This window comes from Pan troglodytes, chromosome 23, assembly GCF_028858775.2.
Source record: "Pan troglodytes isolate AG18354 chromosome 23, NHGRI_mPanTro3-v2.0_pri, whole genome shotgun sequence".
In the NCBI taxonomy this organism is placed as follows: domain Eukaryota; kingdom Metazoa; phylum Chordata; class Mammalia; order Primates; family Hominidae; genus Pan; species Pan troglodytes.
In genome coordinates, this window is record NC_086016.1 from 38,544,633 (window position 1) to 38,571,162 (window position 26,530).

The 26,530-nt window shown below is 49.1% G+C and overlaps 1 protein-coding gene and 1 long non-coding RNA gene across 2 annotated transcripts in view; one reads left to right on the forward strand and one right to left on the reverse strand.

Moving 5' to 3' along the window:
• Positions 1–26,501, forward strand: part of LOC107970244 (uncharacterized) — a 31,422-nt gene extending 4,921 nt beyond the window's left edge. Inside the window, exons 2-3 of the long non-coding RNA XR_001712679.4 lie at positions 17,872–18,013; positions 18,145–26,501. This is a non-coding gene — a long non-coding RNA (uncharacterized LOC107970244). The remainder of the gene's footprint in view (positions 1–17,871; positions 18,014–18,144) is intronic.
• On the reverse strand, positions 1,117–4,040 carry LOC104003767 (BLOC-3 complex member HPS1-like). The gene has a single exon (XM_063808076.1). It carries the CDS (start codon positions 3,311–3,313, stop codon positions 2,942–2,944), a length of 372 nt encoding a protein of 123 aa, XP_063664146.1. The 5' UTR covers positions 3,314–4,040; the 3' UTR covers positions 1,117–2,941.
• Positions 26,502–26,530: the final 29 nt, after the last annotated feature.

Here is a 26,530-nt window from a genome sequence, read left to right on the forward strand (position 1 = left end):
TGAGCCAAGATCACACCACTGCACTCCAGCCTGGGTGACAGAGTGAGAGTCTGTCTAAAAAAAAAAAAAAAATTGGTATGAGATTAACTGGCATTAATGAGGACCACTCCTTGGCAGCAGACCTGTTGTATTTATGATCAATAATGTGAGATTCTTGCTTTCAAAGGGCTTCCATTCCAACCAAAGGAATGATGGCAGAAATGTTTTTTTTTCTTTTTAAAAATTTTTTAATTTTAATGATATATTTCATTTTACTCCATATATCCAAAATATTATCACCATATGATATAAAAGCTTTATTAATGGGAATGTTTTACATTCTTTTTGTGCTAAGTTACCAAAATCTGGTATATATTTCACATGCATAGCATAACTCAATTTGCACTAGCTATATTTCAAATGTTCAACAGCCACATGTAGCTAATGACTATTATATTGGACAGATCTAAATATAGAGTTTTCCCGAAACTTAAAGACGTTTCATGAAACTAGCACTTAGTAAGCGTGGACAAGAGAGGAATGAGATGAAGCTGGAGTGGGACAGGCAGTGATAGATCACACAGGGCCTGGTAGGCTTGGGAAGGAGTTTGGATTTTATACTAATGGCATTAGGTCACCTCCTACAAGAAGTCTTTCCTAATGTCCCAAAAAGAGTTAACCACTCCATCTCTTGTGCCACCATGGCTTTTGATGAAAAACCCAATATGGCACCCAGGATTCTTTATTATATCTTTTAGTATATACATGGCTGATTTCTCCTCAAGGGCAGTGAATATGTCTTTATTCATCTCTTTATTCCCAAGGCCTGGCACACCTCTTAGCATATAATAGGTACTATATGTTTATTGGAAGAGTGAATGAGTGGGGGTGCGAGAATGGATTCCTTCAGATCTATTTTCCAGCTCATTAATTCTCCCTCTAGCTATGTCTCATCCGCTATTTAACACATCCCTTGAGTTTTCATTTTAACAACTATGTTTTCATTTCTAAAATATCTGTATGGGTTCTTTTTCAAATTAGCCTGGTCAATTTAGAGTTTCTTCTACTTATCTCGTTTTGTGATTCTACATTTCATATCTTTAAATATTTCATAGTTATTTTATATTCCATACCGAATAGTTCCAATGTATCAAGTGCCTTGGGATCTAAATCTGCTGGTGATTGATTTTCCTGACTCTCACTCATGGTGGCTTATTTTCTTCTGTATCTGATTTTCTTCAGTTGTGAGTTCACATTTGTTCGATCTTAACCTGTCCTACTTTAGCAGTGGTTTTCAAAGTGTGGTTCCTGGACCAGCACAATAAACAGCACCTGGGAATTTTTAGAAATGCAAGTTCTAGGGCTGGGCACGGTGGCACACGCCTGTAATCCCAGCACTTTGGGAGGCTGAGGTGGGTGGATCATGAGGTCAGGAGTTCGAGACCAGCCTTACCAACATAGTGAAACCCCATCTCTACTAAAAACACAAAAATTAGCCAGGCGTAGTGGCATATGCCTGTAATCCCAGCTACTCGAGAAGCTGAGGCAGGAGAATCACTTGAACCCGGAAGGTCGCGGTGAGCAGAGATCGCTCTACTGCACTCCAGCCTGGGCGACACAGTGAGACTCCGTCTCAAAAAAAAAAAAAAAAATGCAAGTTCTAGAGCCCCCATCCCAGACTTGCTAAATGAGAAATGCTGAAAGTGAGGCCCAGTAACCTGTATTTGACAAGCCCTATAGAAGATTCTGACACACACTGGCGTATGAAAACCACTGCTTGCAAGATAATTTGGTTTACCTCTTTAGGAAGCCAAGGAGTGCTACCGACCAGCAGCCACTTTAGTTTTTATTTTTAATTTTTTAGTTTTTTATTGACTATGCCTTATAAAAGGACCAGCAGCCACTTTAACTTTTTGGGGCTGGGCTTAAACTAGAGTTGCAGGCTCAGCTTTACTATGCTGCTGCTGGCCTAAGGCTGTTTACTGCCTGTAGTGCTGGTATCATTTGCAGTCAGGGCAATCTTACCTTTAGCGCTGTGTTCTTCTCCACTGCTTTTCCCTCCTGTTCCAGCTCAATATAATTTTGTGGGAGGAGGAGGGGAGGGTTGAAGGAACTGTCTTCAAAGATTTCTGTAATTTACAGTGAACTCAAAAATTACATTAAAAGTCTGTATTATCCAGGAACGAGCTGTTTTACCATGGGAAAGCCCATCAGAGTACCCAACCCTCCATATGGCCAGAAAGAACAACTCTGTCTGAATACACGAGTTTCAGGGGCTGCTTGTGCCTTCACTCATTAGGGTTAAAACATGGTCTTAAAGCTGGAGGCCGCCTCTGACCTGACAGCTCCAAGTCCTGAGGACTCCTGCGCCCAGTAATCACCTCCATGGCGAAGCACTGTTCCTGCTCCCGCAGGCGGCTATAGGTCCACAGCAGGCTCTGAAAGTGCTCCCACAGCTGGACACGCTGCCCCAGGTCTGGGGGCCGCAGCCTGAGGGCAGAGCCAGAGAGGGCGGGAGAGACCACGAGAAAGCTGGTCTCTCCCACACCCAACAAAAGGACCAGCGTCCCAGCTCAGTGTTAGAGCCAGGTGAGCCCATGTGACCTGCCCACACAGCTGGGAAAGCGGGTCGGGTTTCTGGCCCAGCTCTAGCTGTGGAGTGGGGTGGGATAGGCACGGAGCCAGAAGGCAGGCAGCTGAGCAAATCACCTCACTCTTCAATCTCTGTCACACAAACACATGTCATATAAAGCCAGCTAGAGAGAGCGAGGGTGGTGCTTAAGCTTCTCACACAGAGGCCACTGAACACAGAAAGGTCTGGTCTATCATCAGGGCCCTACACAGGGTTGCAGCCATGTCGGATGCTGGCAAGGTCTGCACTGGCCAATGTGGTTGATGTAACAGGCATCTACCACCTGCAGCATTTGCCACTGAAACCATGACCTATCTGGGCTAAAATGACTCATGAAACAATGTTTGTGCATTTGAGAAATGCCTCGAGCACGTACAGCTTCCGCTGCAGGTCCCCCTCGCTCTTGGTGTGGTCGCCATTGATGGCAGTGAACAGGCATTCTCCAAACAGGTGAAGGACATACAGGGAGTTGCTGTTTTCCATGGAGAAGCAGGTGTAGGTGTCCGAGAGCTTCTCCAGCATCGTCATGGAGGAGATGATGACCGGGGCTAGGAGGGGGCTGAGCTGGTCCTCTAGGGCAGGGAGCTCTTCTTCCTCATTCTCTGACTGCCCGAACTTCAGCTGGAGACTCTCTTCAAACTCCTCATCCGTCCAGTAGAAGAGGACCTCTGCGCCCTCAGTGGCCACCAAGATGCACTTCATCTTGGTAAGGAGCACAGTGGAGCGTCCAGACAGCCAGAGGTTCAGAAAGGGCTGCAGTAGACAGACTCGGTGACTGCCTCATTGGAGAGCAGCACAACATCCCTGGTCCTGCAAATGTGGATCGCGGCGCACACAGCACCCGGCCTGCAGGACAGAAATGTTTTCTAAACTGAAAAAGGGGGACTACAGGTGCCTGCCAGGCCCTCCATATACATACATCCCCATATGTCTGTGTCTAGAAGTGAGATACACCGTTATTTCTGTTTTCTGATTGGCCTTTTTAGTTTTTGAGACAGCGTCTCCCTCTGTTACCCAGGCTGGAGTGCAGTGGTTCGATCTTGGCTCACTGCAACCTCTGTCTCCAGGGTTCAGGCAATTCTCCTGCCTCAGGCTCCGGAGTAGCTGGAATTACAGGCCTGCGCCACCTCGCCTGGCTAATTTTTGTATTTTTAGTAGAGACGGGGTTTCGCCATGTTGGCTAGGCTGTTCTCGAACTCCTAAACTCATGTTATCCACCCCCCCTCGGCCTCCCAAAGTGCTGGGATTACAGGTGTGAGCCACCGTAACTGGCCCATTGGCCTTTCTTGTTGTACTGTTCTGTCCCTTCCAGGTAAGACAGGTACATTTTCTGGTAGTAAGCTCCTGTGTCTTAAAAAAGAAAATAACATTCATTGAGTGCTTACTTTATGCTAGGCACTGTGCTATGGGCTTTATAGAAATAATTACCTCTCTGAAAAAAACAAAAACAACAAAAAAAATTACTTCTTTGATTCTTTTCTAAAAGTTCCTTGAAATTGCCATGGACTCTCCCATTCATGCAGGTGGGGAGAAAGAGGCTCAGAGTCGTTGAGTACTTGGCCCAGTGAGTAAATGATGGAGCCAGGATTTGAGAACAGTTTTGTGGACTCAGAAGCTTCCATCCCTTACAGGGGTGGTGAAGAAGGCCTTTCTGAGAGGCCCGAGAGGCCCCAAGGCAGAACCATCCAGCCAAGCCCACCCCAAATTCCTGTCCCACAGAAACCAAGAGAGATAATAAAAAGACGGTTGCAGGGTTGTCTCGCCCCTCCTCTGTCTCTTGCCTGCTCTCTCTAAGGAATTCAGAGCCTTCCCATCTTGAATACCAGCGGCAGCTCCAGAATTTCCCCATGGGACAGGCTTACTGAGAGCCATCTGTGAAGGGGGTAGCCCTGGACTTGCCTGGGAGCTGTGTCTGTGTAGCAGGTACTCTGCTTTCAGGAGGATGCAGGTTTTGTTGGGGGAGAGTGTTCCAGGGACTGTGAGGGGACTGAGCCTGCTCCTGAAGCCATCTCCTTTTTATTTTATTTTATTTTTTTGAGACAGAGTCTCGCTGTGTTGCCTAGGCTGGAGTGCAGTGGCAAGATCTTGGCTCACTGCAACCTCCATCTCCCGGTTCAAATGATTCTCCTGCCTCAGCCTCCCGAGTAGCTGGGATTACAGGTGCCCGCCACCATGCCTGGCAAATTGTTGTATTTTTAGTAGAGATGAGGTTTCACCATGTTGGTCAGGCTGGTCTTGAACTCCTGACCTCAGGTGATCCACCTGACTCGGCCTTCGAAAGTGCTGGGATTACAGGCATGAGCCACTGCGCCCGAAGCCATCTCTTGGTAAAATACTGCTGAGCATTCAGACAGAACAGAATTAGGAGAAAGAGAAGGAACCAGTATTGATTTCTTCAACACACTGTGCTAGGTACCTCATGCATTTCGATTATTCTAGGCTGTGAGTGAAGAGTTGTTGCCAGAATCTAAAGTGTGTTCTGAGAACTTGGCCAAATGTAGGGTGACCATATGACTTACCATTCAAATTTGGGACACTTTGGGGGTGACGAAGGGATTACTATCAATAATTATGCCCTGGGATTGTCTCACTTAAACTGGGAGGTATGGTCACCCTAGGCAGAAGGGAAGTAAAATGGTCCTCTATTACTGATTATCTGTTGCTGTGTAACCAATCACACCAAAATTTAGTGGCTTAAAACAACAACAGTCTTTTTATTATATCTCTTAGTTTCTGTGGGTCAGGAATTGGGAGAGGGCTTGGCTGGGTGGTTCTGACCTGGGGTCTCTCATGCGTTATAGTTTGGTGTGGGTGGAGCTTCTGTTTTTCTCTCTTTCCATTTAGTCTCAGGGTCATTCTGTAGTGAGTCCATGTGGGGAGTTCAGAGCAAGTATTCTGGCGAACAAGCTGGAAGCCATGCTGCCTTCTGTGATCTAGCCTCCGAAGTTATACAGCATCTCTCCCATCCCTGTAACTTGTTGGTTCCAAGTGAGTCACAAGCCTGCCTAGAGTCAAGGGCGAGGGAGGACAGAGACTGAATTTCTTGCTGGGTAAGGCACAAAGTTATGGAACAAGTATGTGGAGTGGGAGGTATTGTCGTGGCCATCTTAGGGGTGTGAACTCTGCCATGGATGCAGACTGGCCTTTTCTAAGAGTCATCAGTTTGGTTATCTGCAAACGTGACTGAAGAGTGTGGGGTACATCAATGCCAGGCAAAGTTTCTGAGGGAGTCTGGCTCAGAGGGGGAGGCCTGGAATACGATCCTAGTTTACCAAGGGGAACCTGGTCAGTTACCTTGCAACTTTGGAGAAACAGTGAATGGAAGTGTCCCTCAGTAGGGGACATTTAGGAAGGGGATGGTCACAGAGCCAGGGCTGGCATTGTCCAGGGCACAGGTTCTTGGTTGCACTGGCCCAAGCATCATCCCCATTTCCTGGGTAAGACTGTCCTCCCAAAACAGAGGGGACTTCAAGCTGCTCCGTGATAAACGCTTTTTTTTTTTTTTTTTTTTTTTTGAGATGGAGTCTGGCTGTGTCGCCCAGGCTGGAGTGCAGTGGTGCAATCTTGGCTCACTGCAACCTCTGCCTCCCAGGTTCAAGTGATTCTTATGCCTCAGCCTCCCGAGTAGCTGGGATTACAGGTGCCTGCCACCATGCCTGGCTAATTTTTGTATTTTTAGTAGAGATGGGGTTTCACCACGTTGGTCAGGCTGGTCTCGAATTCCTGACCTCATGATCCACCCGCCTCGGCCTCCCAAAGTGCTGGGATTACAGGCGTGAGCCACCGTGCCTGGCCGATAAATGCTTCTTAATGCTGTTGTTTATTCTGACTCCCTCCCACCAAGCAGTGCTGTGACAACGTGGATCCTCATGGAACTTGTGCTGTAGGGAAGCACGTGCTGGTTAGGCTGATGGAAGTGCTCCATTCTGCTGGTGGGGTATTTACTGTGCTCTCCAATAATAAATGGATCTTCTGCTATGCATCAGCCTTGTAAGTTTGGTCAAAGGGAGTCTGCCACCGCCTTGTGTGCAGAAAGATCCCGGATATCCTGTGGTGGATTCACCTCATTGGGACCGGTCAGTGTGGCCAACCTCTCTTCCAGAGTGGCAACTTGCGTTTCCTTGCTTATCTTTTAAGAAGCACCATAGGAATCATCATCCCATTTTATAGACGAGAACACTGAGGCTCAGAGAAGAGGAATGTCTTGCCCCAGGTGAGCCAGCTGGTCAGGGTGCATTTGGAATGGAAACCCAGGTGTGGCTGAAACCAAAGCTGGCACTCTCCATGCACAATTCCCAAACCCCTAAAGCTCTGAAAATCTAAAGCTTTTTCATGAGATTGGGGCAAGCATTTGATGGCAAACCTGATATGAATTGGATGTGAGGTTATTTATAGTCTTTATTTTGTCCCACTTAGCGTGAATATTTATACATTTTGCTGCAGAAAAATTAAAGGGTTTATGGAATATTGCTCCAGAGCTCACTGGCATGTCACCTGATATGCGGTAGATCCACTCGAAAACCTTTCAGGAATCCAAAGAATTCCAAGTTATAAAGCACATTGAGGCCGGATGTGGTGGCTTCAGACCTGTAATCCCAGCACTTTGGGAGCCCACGTGGGGCAGCTCACCAGAAGTCAGTAGTTTGAGACCAGCCTGGGTGAAACCTCATCTCTACTAAAATACAAAAATTAGCCAGGCGTGGTGGTGGGTGCCTGTAATCCCAGCTACTGGGGGAGGCTGAGGCATGAGAATCGCTTGAACCCAGGAGGTGGAGGTTACAGTGAGCCAAAATCGGGCCACTGCACTCCAGCCTGGGCGACAGAGTGAAACTGTGTCTCAAAATAAATAAAATAAAATAAAATACATAAATTGATAAAGCACATTGAGCCGCGAGGATTTCAGATAAGAAATTGTGGAGCTGTGCTACCTGTACCAAACTTTTCTGTCTCGGTTAGGCAGAGATCACTACCCCCATTTTGCAGATGAGGAAGACTGAGGGCAAGGAACATGGTGTCCCAGGTAGGACGGCAGCCATTTTATCATCCTGTTGGAGGGTGTGCCAGCAGGAAAGGAAGCTTTTGAGTCACCAGCCCACCCCAGCCTCCCAAGAACCTTGTTGTCTCAGCAAAATTTCAGAACTAGAAAACCTGGAAAGATTAAAGCCCCAAAGAATGCCGCAAGTCCCCCAGGAAGAAAGGGAGGCTTTGCTGTGCGTTCCAGTGGTCGACATTCTAAATCATTTTTTATTTCAGCTGCATGTACACTCACCCATCACAGGACCAGTTCTCAGAATAGAGAGGTACCTGTTGAATCATCCACCCTACTTCCTGCCTCGTGTGGGCATGTCTCCAAGTGCTGAGCCATCCGCTTCGCTGCCGTGGCCTGAGATATATCAGGATTTGCAGGCCTGGCGACAGGAGACAAAATAGATTCCCATTTCCTTCAGAACCATTTAGCTAGTTTAGAGAGTGTTTGACTGTTTCAATGGGATGAGCAATAACCAGGCCTCTCCTTGGCTCCTTCTCTCTGCCCCATATGTTTTCTTCTGTTGGAAGCTGGGATTTGGTGTCTTAGGGCCAAAGATAAATACTGATTTTGGCTCGATCTGGCCGCACAGCTGTGGGCTAGTAGGTGCCCCTCTCTGAACCTCAGGCCCCCACTTTCTGCAGCACAGTGTTGTTCTCATCTCTGTTTTTTTTTTTTTTTTTTTTTTTTTTGAGACGGAGTCTCTCTCTGTTGCCTAGGCTGGAGTGCAGTGGTGCGATTTCAGCTCACCGCAACCTCCATCTCCTGGGTTCAAGCAATTCTCCCCACCTCAGCCTCCCGAGTAGCTGGGATTGCAGGTGCCTGCCACCAGGCCCAGCTGATTTTTGTATTTTTTAGTAGAGACAGAGTTTCGCCATGTTGGCCAGGCTGGTCTCAAACTCCTGACCTCAGGTGATCCGCCCTCCTCAGCCTCCCAAAATGCTGAGATGACAGGCATGAGCCACCACATCCGGTCTCTCATCTCTTCATACCACATGCCTTGGTTCCCACTGCCCCGGCAGGTGCCTGGAGAGCCTTGTGGCTGGGGCTGAGTGACCGCAAGGTGATATTTAAGGTGGTCTCATGGAGCAGTCTGACATCACTGTAATGCAAGCAGACATCTGGGGAGTCAGACTGCCTGAATTTGAATTCCAGCGATTTAAATTTTTACCACTGTTGTGTGACCTTGGGCAAGTTGTGTGACCATTTGAGCCATAGCTTCTTCATCTGTAAAATAGATGGAATCATAGCATGTACCACTTCGGGAGGGAGGGAGAATAGAATTAGGTCAGATTATATATGTGACATGCTTAAGGCAGTGCCTGGCATGCAAATAAGCCCTTGATACATGCCAGTGGGGTTACTCTGGTTACCAGAAACTTGGAAGTAGGGGCTTTGGCTGGGGCAAGATCTTGCAACATTTAAAAAGCAATCACTGACCGGGCACGGTGGCTCATGTCTGTAATCCCAGCACTTTGGGAGGCCGAGGCAGGTGGATCACGAGGTCAGAAGATCGAGACCATCCTGGCTAACACGGTGAAACCTCGTCTCTACTAAAAATACAAAAAATTAGCCGGGTGTGGTGGTGGGCGCCTGTAGTCCCAGCTACTCGGGAGGCTGAGGCAGGAGAATGGCATGAACCCGGGAGGCGAAGCTTGCAATGAGCCAAGATCATGCCACTGCACTCCAGCCTTGGTGACAGAGAGAGACTCCGTCTCAAAAAAAAAAAAAAAAGCAATCACTGGTCACTTGTGAGGAACCAGGCCCCGAGTTGGTCACTCAGCGTTCAGGTGGAGACCTTGCCATGCTATCAAGTAACATAGAGTCTATTTTTTTTTTTTTTAAGATGGAGTTTCACTCTGTCGCCCAGGCTGGAGTGCAATGGCACGATCTAGGCTCACTGCAACCTCTGCCTCCCACGTTCAAACGATTCTCCTGCCTCAGCCTCCCGAGTAGCTGGGATTACAGGCGCCTGCCACCACACCCGGGTAATTTCTGAGTAGAGACAGGGTTTCACCATGTTGGCCAGGCTGGTCTTGAACTCCTGAGCTCAAGTGATCCACCCGCCTCGGCCTCCCAAAGTGCTGGGATTACAGGTGTGAGCCACTGTGCCCAGTCAAGTAACTCAGAGTCTAATGGGGAAAGTAGATGTGGCTAATCCAGGGGCTGCAATACCTATAAAGTCCTTAATCAAATATATTTTGCGTCTATGTTTAAAAAGCAGATTTCACCTAAAAATCTAGTTTTTCGGCTTCTCTTAAGATCTGGCAACACCGGGCTGGCCTTCCTGCGATACGAGAAGAAGCTGGAGCTGAATAGGAGTTGCCCCCTTGGCCAGGGGCTCTCTACTTTGCCTCAATCCCCACTACTCCCTATTGCACCAGATTCAAACTTCTTCATAGTCATGCATGTTTGCCGCTGGGGCCTGTGGGAGTTTGCTGATAAGTTGCAATGCAATGCTGTGGGTGCTGTGAGAGCACAATGAGCAATAATAACTCAGCCTTGGGCAGTCAGGAAAAGCTTCCCAAGGGAGGCGAAGTCACAGCTGCTTCTCTATAAAACCTGCAGATGCTGCTGAACAGCCTCATCTTTATGGCTCAAGGACATGAATAAAGGACGCAAAGTCAGAGCTCACGAGGAATCTCTGGCATAAAGTGACTGAGGCCCAGTGACTTATCTCGGGTCACACAGCCTGCTGATGGCAGAAGTGGGGCTAGAACTAGGATTACCAACCAGAAACCTTTTTGGACTACTTTCCCTAGAACCAGAGCTGTCAACCAGAAACAGTTCTGGGCCACTCTACCTCCCCTGTCTCTGGATTCCTCGGGAGTTAGGAGGATTTGTACTCTGGGATCTTAGACTTGAGTCCTGTCTCTGCCATTTACTTGCAGTATGACCTCAGATGAGTCACTTCCTTTCCTTGAACCTCAGTTTCCTCATCTGTAAGGTAGGGCTAAGGATTCTGACCTCAAAGGAGTGTTCTGAGGGCCAAACGTTGGGAAAGTGGACAGGAGGCAATCTCAGACATCTCATTAGCTCAAGAGGACTCTAGATACCTGAGGGTCATTATGACTGTTGACAAATAGCCACCTTCTCCCAAGAGATTTTGTTACCATCTGTTTAACAGTGACCTTGAAAGGGATCCATCCCCCACTTTGCCCTTGCCAGTCCCTTAAAGGAGCACGCATAGCCTTTGGTCAGGCTTGGACCCTGGAAGGGAATGCTTTGGGATTCTCTGACTTTGGGTGTGAACTGGGCCCTGGATGCAGAGCCCAAGGGTTCCTCTCTCCTGGGAGGCTCCAAGGTCACAGCGAGTACTAGGGTAAAGTTGGGAAGGAAGCAGAATTTCCTGGGCAAAAGAAATGTCAATAATTCTTTTGTTTTCTTCAAGGCACCTACCTGCTTATCTGGGGCTCCCCTTAAATCCCATGTCTGTGGCTGGAACTATTGAGACTCTCCTACTTTGAGGAGGTCCCACTGTCCTGAGTTCAAATCCTGACTTTTCTCCTTATTAGTTGAGTGTGACTTTGGTTGGACAAGATTTCAAATTCCTCTAAACTCCAATGTCCTCATCTACAAAATGGGCCTCTTAGAGTACACATTTGGTAAGGTTTAGTGGGAATTAAGTGAGATTATGTGTGAAAGGGTTTAGCACAGTGTAGAGCTCAGTCAATGCCCGTTATTACTGTGATTGGAAATTAGAATGATTGCCACCCATCGTGTTTATATAACACTTGACCATTTCTGAACTTATGCTTCTCTTACGCCATTTGATCTTCGCAATGACTCTTTGAGGTGGCCGGTGCAGGGATCATGACCTCATTGCACAGATGAGACAACTGGAGCTCAGAGAAGGCAACAGTCTACTCAAGGTCACACAGCTTGAGTATGGCAGAGTGGCAGAGCCAAGTTCACTTCTTGTTCTTTTTTTTAAGATGGAGTCCGGCTCTGTTGCCCAGGCTAGAGTGTAGTGGCACGGTCTTGGCTCACTGCAACCTCCGCCTCCCGGGTTCAAGCGATTTCCTGCTAATTTTTGTATTTTTAGTAGAGACGGGGTTTCACCATGTTGGCTAGGCTGGTCTTGAACCCCTCACCTCAAGTGATCCACCCGCCTCGGCCTCTCAAAGTGCCAGGATTACAGGCGTGAGCCACCACACCTGATCTCAAGTCTTCTGAGATGAAGATTAAACAGCACCTTCCACAGGGTCAGACCGGACCAGACAAGACCAGGCTTTGACCACGTGGTTGGGTTGTTCCCTGGGTGCTTCATATCTCCCAAAAACTCCTTGATAGAAATAATCCACAATGCTGTTTCAAACCTTTTTTGCCTCTGTTTATACTCTGAGCCTGTACCACCTCTAGGGGCGAAGAAACTTCTTTCTCCGTGGCGTCAAACGGACTTTTCCTTGCATTTGTCCTAAAAGGACCTCAGCAGCCCCTCCCCGTTGGGTCCGTCAAAGCACTCTGCCAGAAGGTCTGTGTGTTCTTCACTGTGGCCACATGATGGCGCTGCTCCACAACTCATGAAAAATCAGGCCCAACCCACCCCTCACCCCCCGCCCCCCGGACTGCATTTCAACGCATCAAAGATCAGTTAAACACCTACTATGTGCAAGTGACTGTGATTGCTCCGGGGAGGGCTTCAGTTATTCAATACTGTTATGTTTAGCTATATTAATAATAGCCGTAATAACATCGGTACAGGGCTTCATAGTTTATTGAGCAATTTACGTGGATTATCTGGTTCTATCTGCCAAGCAGTCCTGATGCGTTAGATCAGGTGGGTCTTTCTGTTCCACTTGAGGAGGAAACTGAGGCACGGAGGGTGATAGAACTTATGTAAAGGCACGGGGGAGAGAGGCACATGGTAGGCATTTGATGAATTACAGGTGGTGGATGGAATGAGGCCGACCCAGGCATCTATCTCCTCCAGGTTGTTATTCATCAGTGAGGGCCGGGATTGTATCTTATTTGTCTTTCCATCCCCACTCCTAGCACGGCTTCTGATTGAGGGCTTCCACAGACCTCTGTGGCAGGGAGAGGAGAGGCAGGGGGATTCCCTGTAGGCTGCAATGCTGAACAGCTCCTGGAAGGCTCTCTGAGGGTGTGCAGGCTGAGAGAGGTGGCTTCTGGGCTGGAGACTGCAAAGAGAGGAGGTCACTACCTTCACCGTGTAGCATTTGCAGGACATGAATGACTCACCATAATTCAGCCCCTGAAGGCACCAAGTAGCTGAGTGGTCAGGATGATTCATTCATTCATTCAACAAACGTTTTCTGAGTGCCTGTTACATGCTAAGCATTAAGAATGCAGGTATGCAAACACAGCCTCTGTCCCCCTGGAGCTTCCAGAGCAGTGAAGGAGATGGAGGGCAAAGAGCTAGCAATGCGGTTTGGTTTGAGTTGCCCAGAAGTCTGTACTGAGTGCCACGGGGTAACCAAGTCTAGTGGTGCAGGGTGAAGGCTACAAGAGGAGGAGATCTTTTGCAGGATTTGAAGGATGAAATGAATTTGCAGATAACCAGACAAAGAAAGGTGCATGAGGACTGGGGGAAGGAAAGCATCAGGGGCAGTGGGGTGTGTACGGGCAGGAGCTGTCAAAGGGCGTCAGTCATGTGTTTGAAGATGGGTAACAGATGCAGTAGGAAAGACAGTGGTACCAGCAGGGAGGGCCTTGAAAGCTATTCTGAGGACTGTGAGTTGCATCTTGTATTTGTCAGGGAATCACCATGCTGGGAGCTCTGCTAGGAGCTCAGAGTTCCATGGAGAAGGTGGGCAAAGAGAGGCCCATCACTCATGTTTACTGAGCCTTGACTATTTCGTGGTGCTAAGCACTTCTTGGGCCTTGGTTTATTGTCTGTCTTACAAGGCAGGTACTGTGATCATCCCCATTTTATAGACGAGTAAACTGAGACTTGGGATACTGACATAAGTTTTTCCCAAGGTCATAAAACTGGTACTAGTGGAGTCAGGACTTGTCTTTTTTGTTTTTTAATGGTCACCTTTACTAAAGCTGAAGTGTATGGGTTTTTCACGGATGGGGTACAAAATTCAAAAGGCTCAAAAAGTCCCAAGTGAGGTTGCTCTTCTTTTTTTTTTTTGGGGATGGATTCTCGCTCTGTTGCCCAGGCTGGAGTGTAGTGGGATGATCTTGGCTCACTGCAACCTCTGCCTCCCGGGTTCAAGCGATTCTCCTGTCTCAGCCTCCTGAGTAGCTGGGACTACAGGCACATGCCACCACGTCTGGCTAATTTTTTTGTATTTTTTAGTAGAGACAGGGTTTCACCATGTTGGTCAGGCTGGTCTTGAACTCCTGACCTCGTGATCTGCCCACCTTGGCCTCCCTCCCTCCCCGGAGGTGACTACTCTTACACTTTCTTGTGTTTTTTATTTTCTAGAGACTTTGCCTGTTTGTTTTGTGAGAGGTGTTTTATATAGACATAAGCACAAAAGGCAAGACAAGACAAGTGCCTGTTAACTACAAACAGGGGCTTTGGGAAGAGCCAGTGTGGGTTTAGATCTTGACTTTTTCTGAGAGCCTGACAAGTGTCACCATTAAATGATGGTTTGGACAAAGGGTGGGCGGGCTTGGAGGGTGGGATGAGGATGGCAGGGGGTAGGGACGTGGACATCAAGAGGTCTGTGTGCGCAAGTGTGACGGTGTGGGCCTGGACTGGGGGTGAGGTGATCAGATGGGGACAGGAAATGGGGACTGCAGAGGCCTGGTGAGAGACAGAGCAGGGACGAGGCAGGGGAGAGCGGCTGCTGCGGGGCTGTCATAGCCGGCAGGCGTTTGGCAGGGCAGAAGGCACAGTAAGAGGAAGAGAGGCAGCCTGCGGGCTTGGCTTGGGACAGCCTCTCTAAGGCTCATGCTGACTCTCGAGCAGTTCCAGCTCAGCAGGCCATGCACACGAACCAGGAAGCTGGGTGGACTGGGCTGGGAAGGAGGCCATGGGCTCAGGAGCCCGGGAGATCTGGTCCCAGTGCCCAGTGGGGATTCTGGGCAAGCCAATTCCTCTCCAGGCATCTGTGCAGGTCAGCGCCGCACGGAAGCCCCTCGTCCCTGTTGGTCTTCACTGTAGAGGGAGAGGCAGGGAAAGGCTTGGGAGATGCCGGGCTGGGATGGGCTAGGGGCTTGGAATGCCTGCCCAGAGGTTTTCAGGGCGGCATCTGAGCAAGTGTCCACAGTGTGCAGAGCTCTCCCAGGCAGGATGGGCACCTATACATGCATGCATATGTGTACTTTACATGTTATATGTAATACAATGTAATACATGTTATTTTGCTTGGTTCCCACTTCCCCTTTTAGAAGCCAGTTGATATATAATGAGTTGGTGTCCTCCCATTCTTTTTGATGCACAAACGGCTCATTGAGGATCCTAAGTCTGTGCCCCAGTCCCCATAGTCTGTTCACTTCCTGGCTTCCTGGAAGAACAAAATGCCCCCGCCTCCACTCGTTCTTTCCCTGCCCCACTCCTAGAATCAGCTGTTTTTCTAAGGAGCCCAGGTTTTCTTCCCTGAGAAATGCTATTTGGGTGGGGGAGAGGGAGGGAAGCAACAAGCTGTGGGGGAAGAGCCTCGATCTGGGCAACCCCTTTGCTCTTGTGACCTCGAGCAAGTCCCTCGGGGCATTAGGGGACCAGTTATGTCCTTTCTAGACTCATCTGAGGCCAAGAAGATGTGGGAAACATCCATCCTGTGTGCCTGGGGTCTGGAAAGGCACAGCCCCAGCTCTGCCCCTGTGTGGCTGTGTGATTCTGGGTTTCTTAACCTCTCTGAGCCTCAGAGTCCCCATCTGTGAGATAGGAATAACATGAGGCTTTTTTGTTGTTGTTTTTTTAGACAGGATCTTACTCTCTTGCCCAGGATGAAGTGCAATGGCATGATCCTGGCTCACTGCAACCTTGAACTCCTGGGTGCAAGTGATCCTCCCGACTCAGCCTCTCAAAGTGCTAGGATTACAGGCATGAGCCACTGCATCTGGCACGTGGATATTTCTGACTTATCTCAACTAGGGAAGGTACTTAATAAATGCTAATTCCCTTCTTCCTCCCCTTAATTATTTGACTTCAGTACCCCAGGAAATGAGGACTGGGATATCGGATGGTTTGGGAGAGGAGGAAAGAGGTGTCCAGGGAAAAGGAAGAAATTGGGAAATAGAAGACCATGGACAAATAAAAGAGGAGGGGTTAATTCAGAATAGGGAAGACGGGCCAGGCGCGGGGGCTCACACCTGTAATCCCAGCACTTTGGGAGGCTGAGACAGGCGGATCACGAGGTCAGGAGTTCGAGACCAGCCTGGCCAATATGGTGAAACCCCGTCTCTACTAAAAATACAAAAATTAGCTGGGCGTGGTGGCACTCACCTGTAGTCCCAGCTACTCAGGAGGCTGAGGCAGAAGAATCGCTTGAACCTGGGAGGCGGAGGTTGCAGTGAGCTGAGATCGTGCCACTGCACTGCAGCCTGGGAGACAGAGCAAGACTCCATCTCAAAAATAAAAAAAAAAAAGAAAAAGAAAAGAATAGAGAAGATGATTTTAATCATCAGAGCTTTCCAATAAAGGCAGGCTCTGGCTGCTTGGGGGAGGTTGAGAGCCTCCTGTCATTAGAGGTATGCAAGTAGAGGCTGAGGGATTGTGAGCCACACAGATGTGTTTGTGAGGACTCGCAATGGCCAGGAGGTAGATTCCTTCACTCAGCAAACTTTGGGAGAGGGCTGTCCTTGCCTGGTCCTGTAATGGGGCAGGGAAGCCAAGGTGAATAGGACACCATCCCTGGCCCCAGGGAGCGCCCAGCCCAGGAAATAAGCTAATCACTGAGATCCTTCTACTCTGCAGTTCTGTGCTTTGAAGCATCCAAGCCTGGGAGGGAGTTGGCTGGGGATTTTCAGTGTGCGCCTTTTGGTATTGATCCACTGGAGTTGGAGCTGGCTGGGGAATGGCAGGAGGAGGACGCCGCAGTGTTATTAGTGCGGAGGACACGCTGTAATCTGTCAGTGTCACCCCGGTTGCAGCTGGCCAGGAACCATCCTGCTGTTAACGCCTCCCTTCCCAGCAGCCATGGAGCACACAACTTGTACAGCACCTGCCAGTGCCTCCACCTCTCCCTGTAGGAGGGAGAGTGTGGGTATTTATTCTTTTTCTGCATCTCCCTAGCAGGAGTCCTCGTCTCCAATCACACTAATTTATTCAGTGTTTTCCAACACACCTTGGGCATTCCTACCTCTGTACCTTCAGTTACCAGAATTCCCTGCCAGCAGTGGTCACTCCTGTCCATTCATCCATCCACCTGTCCATCCATCCAATCATCCATCCATCCACCCACCTATCCATTCAATCATCCATCCATTCATCTGTCATCCATCCATCCCCCCATTCATCCATTCAATCATCCATCCATCCATTCATCCATCCACCCACCCACCTTCCATCCATTCAACTTTGCAATCCGCTTCAGTTCAGTTCAATTCAATTCACCTTTATTCAACTCATAAGATTACTGGGCTTTGCCACGTACCACACACATGTGATAAGTGAGGCATGCCTCTGCCCTCAAGGAGCCCATGGGAAGAATCCTCCCCATTCTCCATGGCCAGCTTTGCATCTCACCTCTGTTAATCCTTTGCCAGGCCCTTCTGCAGAAGCAATGGACTCTGAAGGGCTGTCCTGTGAGGGGAGTTCAGTTCTGGCTTTCATGAATTGCAGAGGACAGAGCTCAGTCAAGGAGAGAGGCAAAGGGTGGGGAGGAGGTGAGAGTGAGATGAGCTAGTGGGACGGGGATTTTGGCTTTGCGGAGGGAGCTGCTTCCAGTTAGCTGTGAGTACTCAGCAGTGTATTGGGGGATGAAGGGAAAGAGAAGGGGGCAAGGAAACCACTATTGGAGAAGTGGGTTAGTGTGGCAGTGAGGAGGTGAGCTCTGCAGCCAATGGACTACCTGGCTTATTGTCTCAGCTCCACCATATTCCTGCTGTGTGAACCTGGGCACATATCTTAACATCTCTGAGCCTCCATGTCCTCATTTGTAAAATGAGGATAATAAGACCTATCTCACAATGTTGCCTTTAGCATTAACACATGCAGTGCTTAAATTAATGCGTGGCACAAAGGGAGAGCTTAATAGATTCCAGCTGTGGTTGTGACTACTCCTATTACGTACCAGCTGCTATGCCAGGAGCTTTCATTCCAGTGTGTCCTCTGAGCTAACCCTGTGCGGGGATTATTGAACCCATTTTGCAGATGAGGAAATGAAGACCGAGGGAAGCTATCTCTTGAGTGCGCCATGCAGCTGGCGAAGGGTGGAGCAGGGCTTCAAATGCAGACCTTTCCAACTCCACTGTCCCTGCTCTCCTGCGTGCCCTTTCCTGCCTTTTCTCAATGGGTGAGTGCTCTGAGATGCAAAGATTGGAAGACTTCCATCCCAGCTTCTTTCTAGGGCACTCTTTTGGCCTTCTCTAGTTGTAGCCCTGAATTGTTAATTGCTGTTTCATGTATGTTTTCTCTGTTACCCAGAGACCATCAGATCAAGAAAAAAGATTTTCTTCTCCACGGCAACTGAAGTGTTGACTTTGACAGTGAAAGCTACAGAGTGTATGATGTTTCCCTTTTTGCCTTGCTTGCCGGGAAGCTTGTGCTTTTTGTCAAACTGCTTACTTCTCCTTTCCATGGTTTTGGTCTTCTACCTTTGACAGCCTTTTATTCATGAGTCTTACTGTAAGCTGTTCTACTCATAGAATAAGCTGAATAAATAGAAATTGAATTGAATGGAAAAGGATGGGTTACAAATTACAAGTAAATAATTCATTTTATATTTAATTTAATTTATTTATTTACTTTTGAGATGGAATATTGCTGTCACCCAGGCTGGAGTGCAATGTCGTGATCTCACTGCAACCTCCGCCTCCTGAGTTTAAGTGATTCTCCCGCCTCAGCCTCCCAAGTAGCTGGGATTACAGGTGCCCACGCCTGGCTAATTTTTGTATTTTTAGTAGAGATGGGGTTTCACCATGTTGGCCAGGCTGGTCTCGAACTCCTGACCTCAGGTGATCCATCCGCTTTGGCCTCCCAAGTGCTGGGATTACAGATGTGAGCCACTGTGCCCAGCCTGCAAGTAAATAATTCAAATAAAATCATGAGCTTCAGGAAAGAAAAATGCCTTTCTTATATCGGGCCATTGCCACAGTGTTTAGCCCTGAGCCCTGGTTCTGGCTGGGTGAAGTTTGCATGGAAAGCCCAGTGGTGATTTTCCCTGTTGTGTCTGGATCAGTGGCTCTCCTTGCACCTAGAATATAACCCAAAGGTCTTCCCTTTGGATTAGAGCAACAGTCCCCAACCTTTTTGGCGCCAGGGATCAGTTTCATGGAAGACAATTTTTCCACATACTGGGTGGGAAACTGTTTCTCCTCACATCATCAGGCATTAGTTAGAGTCTCATAAGGAACCGGCAACCTAGATCTCTCTCATGCACAGTTCACAGTAGGACTCATCCTCCTGTGAGTATCTAATGCTGCCGCTGATGTGACAGGAGGTGGAGCTCAGGTGGTAATGCTCCATCACCCGCTGCTCACCTCCTGCTGTGCGGCCCTGGTCCAAGGCCCAGGGATTGGGGACCCCGGGATTAGAGGACTGACCCCTGCTCACCTCTTCCACCTTATCTTGTGTCACTTGTCCCCTTGCTCACCCAGGATAACTACTGGAGTCATCTTTGAGATGTTCTCACAAGCCAGGTTCTTTCCCTGCTTCAGAAAAGAGGCTTTGTGGCTGGGCGTGGTGGCTCACACCTGTAATCCCAGCACTTTGGGAGGCCGAGGCAGGCGAACCACCTGAGGTCAGGAGTTCGAGACCAGCCTGACCAACATAGAGAAACCCGGTCTTTACTAAAAATACAAAATTAGCTGGGAGTAGTGGCACAAGCCTGTAATACCAGCTACTCGGGGAGGCTGAGGCAGGAGAATCACTTGAACCCGGGAGGCAGAGGTGGTGGTGAGCTGAGATCATGCCATTGCACTCCAGCCTGGGCAACAAGAGCAAAAACTACGTCTCAAAAAAAAAAAAAAAAAAAAAAAAGAAAAAGAGGCTTTGCATGTGCCGTTCCCTCTGCCTGGAGCCCTCTGCTCTCTCCCATCCCCTGCTTCTGCCTGGCTCATCCTTCCTACGCTTCAAATTTCTGCTGAAAGTCAGCATCTTAGGGAGGCCTCCCCTGACTGCTCTGTTTAAAGGGGTTGTAGTAGCCGGTCTGCAAAGACAACTCCCAGTGCTTCCTGGCCTCTCCTGTGTATGCTGCTATTCCCATCAAGAAATAGACTCTATTTCTCCTCCTCCTGGAAGTGGGCTGGGCCTTGGGCCTGGCTTTGGCCAATGGAATGTGGCAGAGGTAATTTACTGAGGCTTCCGAGGTGAGGCCTTCAGATGACTGGCAGCTTCTCCTTCCTGCCACCTGGAACCCAGCTGGTATGCTGTGGGAAGCCCATATCACATAGAGAGACACAGCGGGAGAAATGGGGTGTTCAGCTCAATAGCCCAGTTGAACCCCCAGCCAACAGTCAGCATGGACTCCAGCCATGTGCATGAGCCAGCCTGGCTGCTGCAGCCCAGGTGAGCCCCTGAATGACTGCAGGCCCAGCTAACATCATACGGAACAGAAGAACCACCCAACGGAGCCCACAGAACTGTGGGAGACAATAAAATGGTATTGCTGTTTTAAGCCACTAAATTTCCAGTCATCTAAAGAGAGGTTAATCCCTGATAAATTTCTCTCTTTCTCTCTCTCTCTCTTTTTTTTTTTTAGAGAGACAGATTCTCACTACGTTGCCCAGGCTGGAGTGCAGTGACTATTCACAAGTGCAATCGTAGTGCACTGCAGCCTCGAACTCCTAGTCTCAAGCATCCCTCCTGCCTCAGCCTCCTGGGTAGCTGATATTCTAAAAATCATTGCCCCAATGCACTTACTTCATAGCATTCACAATAATCTATAATTATATAATTATTTGATTCTTAACTTGCTAGTTTTCCCTTTTTTCTTTTTCTTTTCTTTTTTTTTTGAGACAGTCTCGCTCTGTTGCCCAGGCTGGAGTGCAGTGGCATGGTCTTGGCTCACTGCAATCTCCACCTCTTGCATTCAAGCAATTTTCCTGCCTCAGCCTCCCGAGTAGCTGGGATTACAGGCATGTGCCATCATGCCCGGCTAATTTTTTAGTAGAGATGGGGTTTCACCACATTGGCCAGGCTGGTTTCGAACTCCTGACTTCATGATCCATCTGCCTCAGCCTCCCAAAGTACTGGAATTACAGGCGTGAGCCACCGCACCTGGCCAATTTTCCCTTTCTTCCTGTAGCACATGAGTTACAGAAGGCTGGGACCATGTTTGTCTTGATTGCAGCTATCCCCAGCATTAAGCACAGTGAATGGCATGTGGTGGGAGCTGAATGAATGAATGAATGAATGAATGAATGCAAGGCATCGGAGTGGTCTTGAAGTGTTCCTAAGAGCCAGTGTAAGTCTCTGTGGCTGCAGCCCAGGCTGATATAGCACCAGAAAGGAGATGGGTATGGCCTAAGTCTCAGTTCTCTGGGGCTTTCAGGACTCAGAACTGTACAACATTCCCTGACACCACCTCTATAACCCACACCTCCACACCCCTGCCAGGAAGAATCACCCTTTTCCTTCTCCTTGCCCTTCTGTGTCCTGTACAGCTCTCCATTAGGGGACCCGAGAGGTCTCCGTGCATGCTCGTGTGTATAGATGATGGAAGCAGGACAGAATAATGGGTATGAATGAGGGCTCTGGATCCAGAGACCCCCACCTTTGAACCCCAGTCCACCACATTCTAAGGATATCTTGGTGCCATGGCTACAGATATTGAGTGTTCACTCACATAGGAAGTGCTGTGTAAGTGTGAGCTTACATTACAATTTCCATGTGCCAGGCACTACTCTAACGTCTTGAATTCATTTACTTCATACAATCTTATAAGGTGGTTGCTATTATCATTCCCCTCTTACAGATGAGGCAACTGATGTGTGGATAATTTGCCCAAAGTTGCGTATCTGAACCCCGCCAATGTGGCTACAGAGCCCACCTTCTTCTTTTTTTTTGAGACAGGGTCTCTCTCTGTTGCCCAGGTTGGAGCGCAGTGATGCAATCATGGCTCACTGCAGCCTTGAACTCCTGGGCTCAAGTGACTCTTCCATCTCATCCTCCCAAGTAGCTAGGACTGAAGGCGTGCACCACCATGCCCAGCTAATTTTTGTATTTTTTGTAGAGACAGGGTTTCACCATGTTGCCCAGCCTGGTCTCAAACTCCTGAGCTGGCGCGATCCACCCAGCTTGGCCTCCTAAAGTTCTGGGACTACAGCCGTGAGCCACTGTGCCTGGTCCAGAGCCCACCTTCTTAACCCTCATACTGCCTCTCTCGTTCTCAAGGTAGAACCCTTGTTCTGCCTCTCTGAGCCTCAGTTTTCATACCTATAAATGGGGTAATAATGCCTGTTTAATAGGGCTATGATACCATGATCTGGCAGTGCCTGACACATTGTAGAATCTCAATAAATCCCAGTTTGCTGTGGCAAGATAGGTGAACAGACTTCCAACCAAGGAGGGCTTTGAAGCTTTACTGTGAGGGTGCTAGAGAACCACTGAAAGTTTTCAAGTAAGACAATGACATAATGAAGCTGTGGCTTAGCTCCAGTCCTACCTTTTCCCGCCTCTGTCCCCGCTCCAATTAGCTCTATGCTGCCTGAGGTTGGTATCTGAGTTTCACATCCCTGTCTTACCTCCCCGTGAGGTGCTGAGATTTGAACTGTTTCAGGATCGTGACAGTTCATCCCGGGCCTGGAATGAATGGGGTGGGAGGGATGTTCTTGGTCTTGTGGGACTCATCTCAAAGGGCTGCCTCAGAGATCCCATCTAGGGCCCCATTTCTGTCTCCACCTCCAGCCCTACTGACTGAGAGAGGTGCCTGGGTTTCGTATGACTGACTTCGTATTCCCCTTGGAATCCCTTCTGCAGCCTAGTGGATGAGGTGAGACAGAGGCTGGTAACTCGGTGGAAGAGAGAGGAGGGAGAAAAAACAAGGGAGCCAGAACAGGAGAGAGTGGGAGACAGGGGGACAGAGAGAGAGAGTGGTGGAGAGAGGGTGAGCCAGAGTGAGGGAAAGATGGGCTCACTGCTTCAGGGCGGGGCGCACCTGGTGACAAAAATGGGCCACCTGACCTTGTGCTGTGTTCCCTTGTTCTGACAGATATGGTGAGGCCATCTGACCTTGTGCTGTGTTCCCTTGTTCTGATGGATGTTGTGAGTCTGTGTGGGAGCACACGCATGCACATGTGGTTTGTGTGTCCACATAGATGCGAGCGTCTGTGACACAGCATGCACCCCGTCTGCTGGCCTGTGCATGGAAGTGCACAGATGGGTCTCCAGGGACCTAGGGACTAAGCATGTGGAGAACCACGTGCAGTGGCCTGTGTACGTCCTCAGCCCCAGCATCACCTCCTCCATGTGCCTCGCCCCCTATTCGTTCACCCTCCTCCCCCTGTGATGGCATTATCACCTTTCTTGGTCAGTCTCTGCTTACCTGTCCCTGTCTCTGCCTCTATTGAGAGCTTCCTGCAGGAAAGTCCACTTCCTTGTCATCCCTGTACTCTTGGCAGCAAGATCAAGGCTTGCTGGGGCAGGTGATCAATAAATGCTGATGACTGATTGAGTATATTTGTGTGAATGGATCTGCTTCCAGAAGCGTGTGTGGGTGTGTATGTGTGTGTGTGCATGCACATGTGCACACATGGAAACATGTATGTGACCATACACACATGCACATGCACTGTGGGGTGTGGATGTGTCTCTGAGATGTCCATGAATGAGCCTCTGGGCACACACCATGCCCACAGATTGATGCAGTGATATGCTGGCAAATGTTTAACAACCAGCTCTTCATTGAAAAAAAAAATGCTGTGGGGCCGGGCGAAGCAGCTCACCCTGTAATCCCAGCACTTTGGGAGTCTAAGGCGGGCGGATCATGAGGTCAAGAGATTGAGACCATCCTGGCCAACATGGTGAAACCCCATCTCTACTAAAAATACAAAAATCAGCTGGGTGTGGTGGCGCACACCTGTGGTCCCAGCTACTTGGGAGGCTGAGGCGGGAGAATCACTTGAACCTGGGAGGCGGAGGTAGCAGTGAGCCAAGATCGCATCACTGCACTCCAGCTTGGTGACAGAGTGAGACTCTGTCTCAAAAAAAAAAAAAAAAGAAAAGAAAAGTAAAAATAAGCCCTGATTAGCAGCATTTGCCCATTGCTGTAGTGTAAATGTTCCCACCATGGCCGACTTCAAGTTGCTGCTGTGGCGTCATGGAATATGGAGTTAGCTGGGAAGAGATGCACATAACTGGCTCACATGAACCCACAGGAGTGGGCTTCAGTACATGGAAGTATTCATGTCTGTGACTGCCCAGCCCATGATGGGCAGGGGAGGCAGTGCAAAGTTCCCCTGGTGATGGTAATGCTTCTTTCCAGAGCTGTGCCCTGGGGGAGCAGGCAGTTGGTGGCTGCCAGCCAGCTTTCACCAAGCGGCTTTAGAAGTCAGTCTAAACCAATACTCCTTGTTAGGCAGGTCTAGACGCTCACCAACACAGCAGCACCTTCCCTCACTCCCTACAGAGGCTTTGAAGTTTTTGGATTTGGTGAAGTCAGCATGACCGCAAGGAGGAATTGCTAAGCCTGAAGCATGAATGGAAGAGGGGGAAGGAGGAACGCTTCAAACCTCCATCCGAGGCAGGTGGCCAGGGATGCTGGAAGGTCTGGAGGCCCTGGGCCTTGTGCCTGCTTGAAGCCGCTTCACTGTGTAAGCCTGGACACATCGCTTGCCCTTGCTGGCCTCCACCTGTGACTTTCTTCCATGAAGGGAGAGGTCTTCTGAGCTCCGTGGCCTCTATCTGACCCTCTGGGAGTTGGTCCTTAAACTGCACTCTGAGTGTTAAAATCTACATTCAAAAGGCAGAGGGAGGCTGTGTTGGCCTTAAACAAGAGCAAGAGGGGACCCTGCCCTGGCCCTCCTCAGACCAGGCCCTTTCCCACGTGGTGAGGAATTCACAGGCCAAGGCGATGTGCTCACCCCAAGCCCTACCCTTTTCTAGACACTCGTCTGATGCCTGCTACTGTAGAATTTCTGCTCCAAGAGTCCTGCCGTGCTGGCTTCCAGGGCTGGCTGCCATCTGTCCTCCTGAGGACCCGTGTCCTCCTGCCTTAAGCAGTGGTTTTGGGAAAGCTGGGTGTGCAGGCTGGGATGTGTGCCCACTTTGTGGGAGATGCCCTGAACGTGCTGAGTGGAGCTGGAAGTGGGAAAGGAGGAGGGGTGGGTCATGGGCAGGGAGCTGTGGTCTTGGGTTCCAGGGTGGGCTTGCCCCATGCTGCTACTTTGAGGAGCAGAATGCAGAGGAGGTTGAGAATTCTAAATTCAAACCTAACATTTTAGTTTGTCACAAGGACATATTTGCCAGGACAGAGGATAGACCATATTTTTAAATTTTATTTTATTTTATTTTAATTTTTTTTGAGATAGAGTCTTGCTCTGTCACCCAGGCTGGAGTGCAGTGGCGCGATCTCGGCTCACTGTAACCTCTGCCTCCCGGGTTCAAGCAATTCTCTGCCTCAGTCTACCGAGTAACTGGGATTGCAGGCGCCCACCACCACGCTCGGCTAATTTTTGTGTTTTTAGTAGAGATGGGATTTCATCATCTCGGCCAGGCCGGTCTTGAACTCCTGACCTCGTGATCCACCTTCCTCGGCCTCCCAAAGTGCTGGGATTACAGGCGTGAGCCACCGCGCCTGGCTGATAGACCATTTTTTAAGGTCGTTAGTTCGATGTGCAGCTGTTAAATCTTCAGACTTAAGTTATGGAGAGTGAGCCTCCCTTTCTACTCTTGCCCTGGACCCCACAAGTGTTAGGGGTGAGCCTGGAGAGAGAGATAATTGAGATTGGTGGGGGCTTGGTGGTGTGGCCCCAGCAGACTGAGGCTGAGTTGAACAGGGAGTTTTGAACATTGGACCCTTCTAGAGTAGACTTTTCCGGGCCACGTCGTCCAGGGCTTACCTTCTCTTAGGTCTGTGCGGCGTGTAGGTGTCATCTGCTTGCCATCTCCTTTCTCTGGAGCCCCAGGAGAGCTGTACAATGAGTATGCTTCCCCCCACATCTTAGATAGCACTGTTATCTTAGACAGCTGTTTTGGGGCATGACAGGTCATCCTTCCAATGGGGCCTTTCTCTGATGTCAAAGGTCAAATCCTCCTGTTAGCATTCCATCTTGTCTTTCTCATCTCTTCAAGTTAAGAGAGTCCCAGGGACCCTCCCCATTCTTGTGCCACTCCATGGCTTTTCTCTTCCTGAGGAGCACCCCTCTGCAGGGACCCCCCTGAGTAAACTGGTAGGGTCATGTCCATTCCAAACTGCACAATTTCACGGGGGAAAATGGAAACCCTGGAGTGTAATTGGGATGTTGAGTGGGGCTGCTTTATTCTAAAAGAGAAAACTCAAGGACGTCATGCTCTCTGTCTTCAAATATCTGAGGGGCTGTCATGCTGAAAAGGGAAGGGATTTATTCAGTGTTGTTGGAGTGTGAAGGAAGAGGTGGATTAAAATTCAGTGTGCAGAGAAGACTTTTGCCAAAGAGTGCTGCTTAGCACTGGCTGGTGCTATCTTTGGAGGGGGTGAGCCCGCTGTCACTGGAGGCGTGCAAGTATCCCTAAAGGATATTTAACAGGGAACTCATGATCTAGAGAGTGGGGGGACACCCTACTGTACAGCATCTAAACCTCTCATCCCCAATAATCTGTAGCTTTAGGATTGTTTTAAATAGGATGCCAGGAGTTGGGAAAGGAATTAAAGAAATTCACTGAAGTGAGGACC

Bases quoted from the DNA above. Each gene is read 5' to 3' on its own strand.
- LOC104003767 (XM_063808076.1), bottom strand. From the start codon at position 3,313: ATGAAGTGCATCTTGGTGGCCACTGAGGGCGCAGAGGTCCTCTTCTAC.